At 43.9% G+C, this 7,163-nt stretch overlaps 1 protein-coding gene across 1 annotated transcript in view; it reads left to right on the forward strand.

Annotated features, from left to right (window-relative positions):
* Positions 1-6,929, forward strand: part of T265_13618 (hypothetical protein) — a gene marked incomplete at both ends in the record, with an annotated part of 21,592 nt that extends 14,663 nt beyond the window's left edge. The window contains 2 exons of the mRNA XM_009169736.1: positions 5,598-5,678; positions 6,426-6,929. Of these exons, the coding sequence (XP_009168000.1) occupies positions 5,598-5,678; positions 6,426-6,625 (281 nt within the window). The remainder of the gene's footprint in view (positions 1-5,597; positions 5,679-6,425) is intronic.
* Positions 6,930-7,163: the final 234 nt, after the last annotated feature.

Consider the following 7,163-nt stretch of genomic DNA (forward strand, 5'->3'; position numbering starts at 1 on the left):
GCCTTCTCCTTCTCTTCGAACATGAGAACGACGTTGTCTGCATATTCCAGATCGACAAGGTTTTCGTCACGGGCTATTTGAAGACCAGGGTTTTGGAGACTTTCTAGCGTTCGTCCCATGATGTCATCGATCACGAAGTTAAAAACGAATAGAGAGAGTGGGCATCCCCAATGGACACCACTTACTGTACGTAAGTTTTTGGAGAGATAACAATACGTTGTCATACGTCCGGAAGTTCGAGAAAACAAAGAGCTTATCATGTTCACAAACTTGGGCAAGCGTGTCAAGGAGAACAGACCGGTCAACCGAGTCGAATACGCCTTGGAAATGAAGGAAAACCATAATTGTGGGTTGCTTCGACATATGGCGTTGTTTTAGCACCTGATGGAGTGTGAAGATTTGGTCAACACAATCCCTACCAGGGCGGAATCCCACTATCTGCTCTCGAATCAGTGTTTTACGAGGCACCGCAAGGCGACAAAGCGTTTAGAAGGGGCTCTAAAAACCACTTTGCTAAGTTCGTCTGACATCCACAACTGCGTCTTTCAGTTGCCAAACGATTTGTCCGCACCTTACGCGGCCCTGGAAGACGTAGGAAGAAGCGATTGAACGAGCGCGTGATCATAGTCCGCAAACGTGTTCCATTCGACCGGCAGTCAGTTACTGATCCACGACGTCGGTAACTGACGGCAATATAGTCGATTTGAGTTTGTGACCGACATGCCGTTGGACCCCGATGGTTTCGCTGGCAATAGGCTTCTGAGGTTCAGTGGATCGGAACAAGTGTAACAGCCCGCGGAAGTTACTATCATTTTTCGCATCTTCCATTTATTCGGCCTTTCGGGTCCAACAAGCTTATTGTTCTGCATGGACACTCAGTTTCACCTGGTGGCGAATGATGCGTCGAGTTGAGTTGTGTTTGCGACCAGGAGAACTCTGTCGCTGGGCCTCTAGCACAGCCAATATCCTATCAGAGATTCAGTATCTACGTATGTTTGACTGAGTTGTTCGACAGAGAGGACGTTTGGCAGTGAGTAGTGGTTTTGTTATCTGTTCCATGTGGCCGTTGATATCCGAATTCAAGCCATCCGGCAGGCGTTGGAAGAGATGCTTCTGATAGATTAGTGCGATTTCTGGATCCGTGAGCGTGCTAACGGTTAACCAAGGTGTGCACGTTTCGCATACACTTCAAAAGCGCAACGAAAGCTGCAGAAGGTACGTGCTTGTTCAGATTACACGCAGGCGTTCCAGATGGAGCAGCAAACGGTGATCGAGATTTGCCGCCAGTAACTGATAGCAGTATGGTACCGAGCTGTCAAGCAAGTTCTGCTTTTCCGAAAGTTGATACTGCAAAGTAACATTCTGTGATCAGCATACACCTGCAACAGGTGCCATTTGTTTTCTCTATGTCTTGTGTGCAACCCAAGACCGCCAACCATTCGGGCCTCAGCAGCGTCTATCCTACCTCCCTAAGCGTACATACCACCAACAACCACATCGATGTCCTAGCTTTTGGTCCGTTGTGAATTTCAAGAGCGTCACATCAACTGACTTTGTCAATCAGGACGTCCGGACGTAACCAGATACAATAATCAAGGACAGATGGGCATATCTATCCTAGGACTGCCTAACGGACGTTATAAAACAAACCACGAAGAGGCGACTATTAACGGGGATCCATTCAAGCAGAGTCGTTTTCGCTCGATCTCCCAACACCAAACCCATACCGATTTTCCAACTGCAGTGATAACCTCATCACCGGATGTGCGCAACCAGAAGTTGGAAGAGAGCTCGGGTTTATTCAGTTAAATCAAAGTAATTGTGTCCTGTATCCTTGTTTCTAACTGACATCCTAAATCAGTGCAGAGGGTATCTGCCGTGAGAGCAAGAGCTGCTTGTTGTCTTGCTGGCTTCAGTGTGTGAACATAAAAGGCAGATAAGTAGACCAACTTTTGGGATTTCGAAGCAGAATTCGAAGTGTTTAGGGTTGTTACTGAAGATGAGTGCAAAACCTTGCAGCTGAGCTTGATACTTGGTGAGCAAAGCAGCTAGCCCTGTTGCTGAGACTTGCAGAGATAATGTTAAAATTGAATATGAGATACTCTGAGACTGTCAATGTGATATTTCCAGTTTGGCTCAGTAGGTCATGTGAGCAGACGAACTCAATCGGCCCATTAGGTTATTACAGTAAGGTAAATATCTTATAAAGCTTACTACCCCACAAGGGAAGAAAACGTCACTCCAAACGATGAGACAGGGAGACGAAAGGTCGATGTATTACAGTAAGGTAAATATCTCACCCCACAAGGGAAGAAAACGTCACTCCGAACGATGAGACAGGGAGACGAAAGGTCGATTGTCACCGTAAGATGTCATTCGAAAGATACTTCGGAGCCATGGTAAAAAAAATTCTTTCTAGCTGATAACACTTTGCAACAACGCCCCATAAAGTCCAAAGACCCCATCAAATTGAATCACCGCACAAATTGCAACTATCAACTTTCCTGTGCAGAATACCCCAAATACCAAATACATGGTCCAGACAGTCTGACAACCCAATGTGCGAATCCCAGTGAACAAAAGACATGTCCTTATCCTCCCACAAAACCCATCGAGTTCCAATAACTAAAACGCGACTCAGCCATTGCACTGTACCCATTTGAGTCAAGCTATCGGAACAACTTTGATGGTACACGCATACTCCAGTCAGGATTCAATTTACGCGTGGAACGGGCGTACGCTGAAGCCCTAGAGATCACCACATAACCAAACCACATCGACCGTAGGGTTGGTGTCTGCATCCTGTCTATCCGGTTTGGACTAATAGCATAGGAGCCAGATGTCAAGCGGGGATCCCAACAATGACGCATCACATCCAGCAAAACACACAGGGGCACGTCCTAATCAAAACAAACAGAACGCGTGTATGGGTCACAGATCTAACACACACTCACACACGTCAGTTACCAAATGATCTCAAGCTCACACCAATCACAGGACATGATAGCAGACCTAAATGATGGTGCTGTTGACCCGCATTCGATTGATCGTACAGGTCCTCGAAAAAGGTTGACCACGACTACCGAAAGGTCGGATCGTAACACCTCATTTCACTATGCTGTCCGCTAGTCCATCAGAAAATGATCGCATAATGCAAGGCCACTCCAAAAGCTTTACATTTTGCTGATAGTCTTGGTTGATCATAAACCAAATGTTGTGAATTTCAATACATTAATAGTGCAGTTAGGGCGACAAACATTAATACTCCTATACGCTTGCAGACTGTTTAATCCCATCCAGGACTTCCGACCAACTTTCCATATCACCACGCCGGTTTGAAATATTCCCCATTGGGTAGCACGTGATGGTTAGTAAGGACTTCACTCTGGTCGTACACGTACGGATTCCCCCTACGAAGAAGTGCCAGGAAGGATTACGTCTACCGAGGAAATATTCTCAGAGAAACAGATATGGTTCCATAGTGATCCAGTTCAATCGAACAATGAAACAGATTGAGGCTGCTTTCTGGTTTCTAAGATGAACCGATTTACTACGCAAGAATAAACAGCAGAACGCAGTTTTTCAGAAATCCCGATGCAAGTTTAATAGTCCAGTGTGAGGCTTAACGTTTGGAGTAGCAAGTCTCGTTGAAATACAATACCTGACTACATCGAATGCCAAACGATAGATCCTGCCACAGTTCGAATTTCACACACAATTTCACTGCGAGTGAATCTTGACACCAGAACAGTGTAACACACAATAACTCAATGTTTATGTCCGAAAACTCTCGTTGTTTGCTTCGTTAGAGTAAAATAAAGGTTGGTTTTCATTTGAATATATTTAGCTGGCGCAACGACCTACTTCCCTGACTAACGACTGATCCGACGACCATTGCCCAGATTTCGCGTAGTGTCCTCGTATATTGTAAGTGAACTGTATGCCAGTGATTTACACCCGGTGCTTCAATCCCAGACCGTTGGGAAATACTGCATCGCACACCTGAAAAATAAGTCTGACGTATGTGATCGCCACTAAACCCTCAAACTTTTATGACTATTTGACGTGCCTCTCATGAACTGCATCCTCAGTGCGGCAAAAGTTGATTGATTTTTTAAGGGAGATAATGCCGTTTGTCCCTTCTATCAGTGAAGCTGTATGCTGCAAAAGGATTGCATGTTTTGAAATTAATGCAGAATACAAGGAACTATGCCATCATTGCATAATCAAAGATTTATTGCCCCATTAGAAAAAAACGTTGACAAACCTAAGCGCAGACTCGGGTTTTTCCACTTGTATATTCAAAACACTATATTTGTTGACAACAGTCTGACGTTTGGTTCCTCTGGTCTCATTGCCTTAAGACATCTAGCCAGAAAACAGAAACAGAAATGAAGAGCATCATAAACGAGAGATCCAGCTGGGATTAATCTCAGTCTCGCGTAAAATCAGAAGTGTAATGCAAATGAGTGTAGTTGACAAACTTCTGTAATTTTGGTTTAAGTAGAACAAACGGAATGGAAACTCGGGGACTGCACCTACCTAATGAGCCGCAACAAGGGCGAAACGGGTAATGGGCTGTCGTAGAGTTTCCAGAAAGCTTACAAACAGTGTCCTACGCCTATGAAATGTTTAGTCACAACGCCCATTTGAATTCGCCCGTAACTTCTTCCCATGTCTTCCTCCCATAGTGAACAATAATATTACTCAATGTCATAGTGAAGACAGACGTACCAAAATATTCTGGAGATATCTGTCTTTTACAGAAACGAAGCGGGCCTAATGTGGGATGTGTTCATGTATCTGAAGGTCAAGTGTCTGTGATAACCAACAATTCTTGGTTGGTTATGAGGAGACTGGAATGCTTTTGGTGTGATGAATGCGCTATTAATTAGAGATTTTCACGTGGCCTTCAAGGTCACTCGCAAAACAAATTGACATGCTTTCTGGAAATGCCGCTTTTGCGTTATATTCGAGTGGCCAGATCAAAAGTAATAAAATGATGTTTCTTTTGTACATCTGGCGTTAACTTGTGGAAATGCCGCTTTTGCGTTATATTCGAGTGGCCAGATCAAAAGTAATAAAATGATGTTTCTTTTGTACATCTGGCGTTAACTTGTTGGTTTTTTCCTAACGAAATTTAAAGTTCAGTTCCGCTCAAAGATGTCGGTGAGCAGTGTGACCTACAACTCCTACAGTTAGTAAAAGCAACGAAAACATTGCTTACAAACCTTGTTTGAGAATTTGGTTTGATTACCGATGAAGGTGGTACTTACGAAGATCATGTCCCCACGATTGGTGAGCGGACGTCTCCAAGTTTCAAGCTCGTTGAACAGATCAAGCTTATATCCAACAACAAGATTTGTGCTACAGACGGTTGTGATGACCGAGCAGAGGAGGGCAGATTTTGAGTGAACCAAATGTACGGTTTAGTAGCCTGCAACTGCTTTCAACCTACTGGATGTGCTGGTGCTGTTTACAGTCCTCAGTAGTTCTTGGCTGTTGATTGCTGTCTGACTGTTTTATTTGCATTTGATTGTCATGACATTACGATTATCATTGCTATGACATAATTCACATGTTACTTTTGGTTGCAGGACAATTCTCCAAACGCATACAACGAGACCTGAAGGACCAACCAACATCATCCGCAAGCCAGAGGTTGGACAAACCTGAAGGTGCGCGCTGTTCATTTGAAAAATACCGACTATGACTGGTACAATAATTTCACTGCATTCATAGCCCACGTGCATGCTCTAGCAGTATGAAACAGAACTTCAAATCAGGTGTGCGGTCTTAGTTAGGCCGATGTACGGAGTTCAAAGTATATCCGCTTCATGAACAATGCCACTTAAGCAAGAGTTGGCAAATCCACAGTCACATTTCAACGACCTCAGTCTGTCTAATGCTGACCATATGCGGCTACATTCTACGAAGTAGTTTTTCGTTCTCCTATCGTCTACTAATGTCGTTCTGTAATCTTTACTCATCCTGTATAAGCAGCGTAGGGATAAATTGATCATTTGTTTTTATGGTTTTCCTCCGATAAGCCTCAAAAAGGGAGTACCGTTACGGGGTCGTAGGTGAGCTTGAATCAGTCTTATAGATCGCACTGCTCACGAAGGATAGTTTGGTTCATTTAGGTGTCACGTTGTGAGGATGACAAAACTTCCTGTCCCAGTATAACAATATAATAATATAATAAATATTATTGCAGGTTTTTTCGTTCCCTTTTTTGTTAAAAAAATATACAAATGTATACAATATTATTTGGCAGTCAAATCAGCCAAAGTATTCCCCCGGATCACAACTGAACAATCCTGACCGCGAAAACCGTATATATTGCCTGTGTATGGCATTCCTTTTGATACGATGCGTTTGGTAAATCCTTAGTTGGCTTCCTTTCTTTCTCAACCCAATATGAAATGGCCACTACTGGCTTTTCTTTGGTATTTGGCATTCAAGTCACAAGTCCACTGACCAAAGTACCAATTATGGAGTCGCTCATAACATCCCCCAACGGAACTACTCTCAACCAACTAGTAACGTCAGCTGGCTTGCCCACCCGCCCAAGTTCGTCCAGTTTTGGGCAAACAGAACAACAGCGAAAAGTGATTGGAGGTGAACATCCGCCTGCCAGTACAATATCCAACATGAGCATGAAATCTGTTCCCGATATTTCAACCAGTCGGCCAGGACCCAATCAGACCCCACTCACGTCCTTACCTTATCAAACTTCGTACTTCAACCAAAAGCCTCCAACCTCTCCATCAGCATCATTACTTGCTTCCTCGTTTGGTGCGGCCAGTTCCTCATCCAAAAAGGTGGCCAGTCTGACAGGCGAAACCGAATTACCCGCGTTAGCCGGAACAAACCAGCCAGCCGTCACAGTTCGAGACACTCGGACATCTAGCGATGATGGTATGTGAATAAGTGGATTCTCTGTACTCATTTTGTGCCTCAGTTTTCAAGCTGCTTAGTTATAGTCAAGAACACTATAACATCACTTGTGGCTTCGTACTTTACCCAGACGGGAACTAATTTCGAAAACGTCCCTTAACAACATAAGTTAGTTAACCAAGTTCGTCTTCTTTAAATTTGTGAGTGGCCACACCACTGGTTACTTATTTTGCTCTGCTTATTTCAATCAGACATCAGATATG

Source organism: Opisthorchis viverrini (assembly GCF_000715545.1).
Source record: "Opisthorchis viverrini unplaced genomic scaffold opera_v5_84, whole genome shotgun sequence".
NCBI classification, from domain to species: Eukaryota; Metazoa; Platyhelminthes; class Trematoda; order Opisthorchiida; family Opisthorchiidae; genus Opisthorchis; species Opisthorchis viverrini.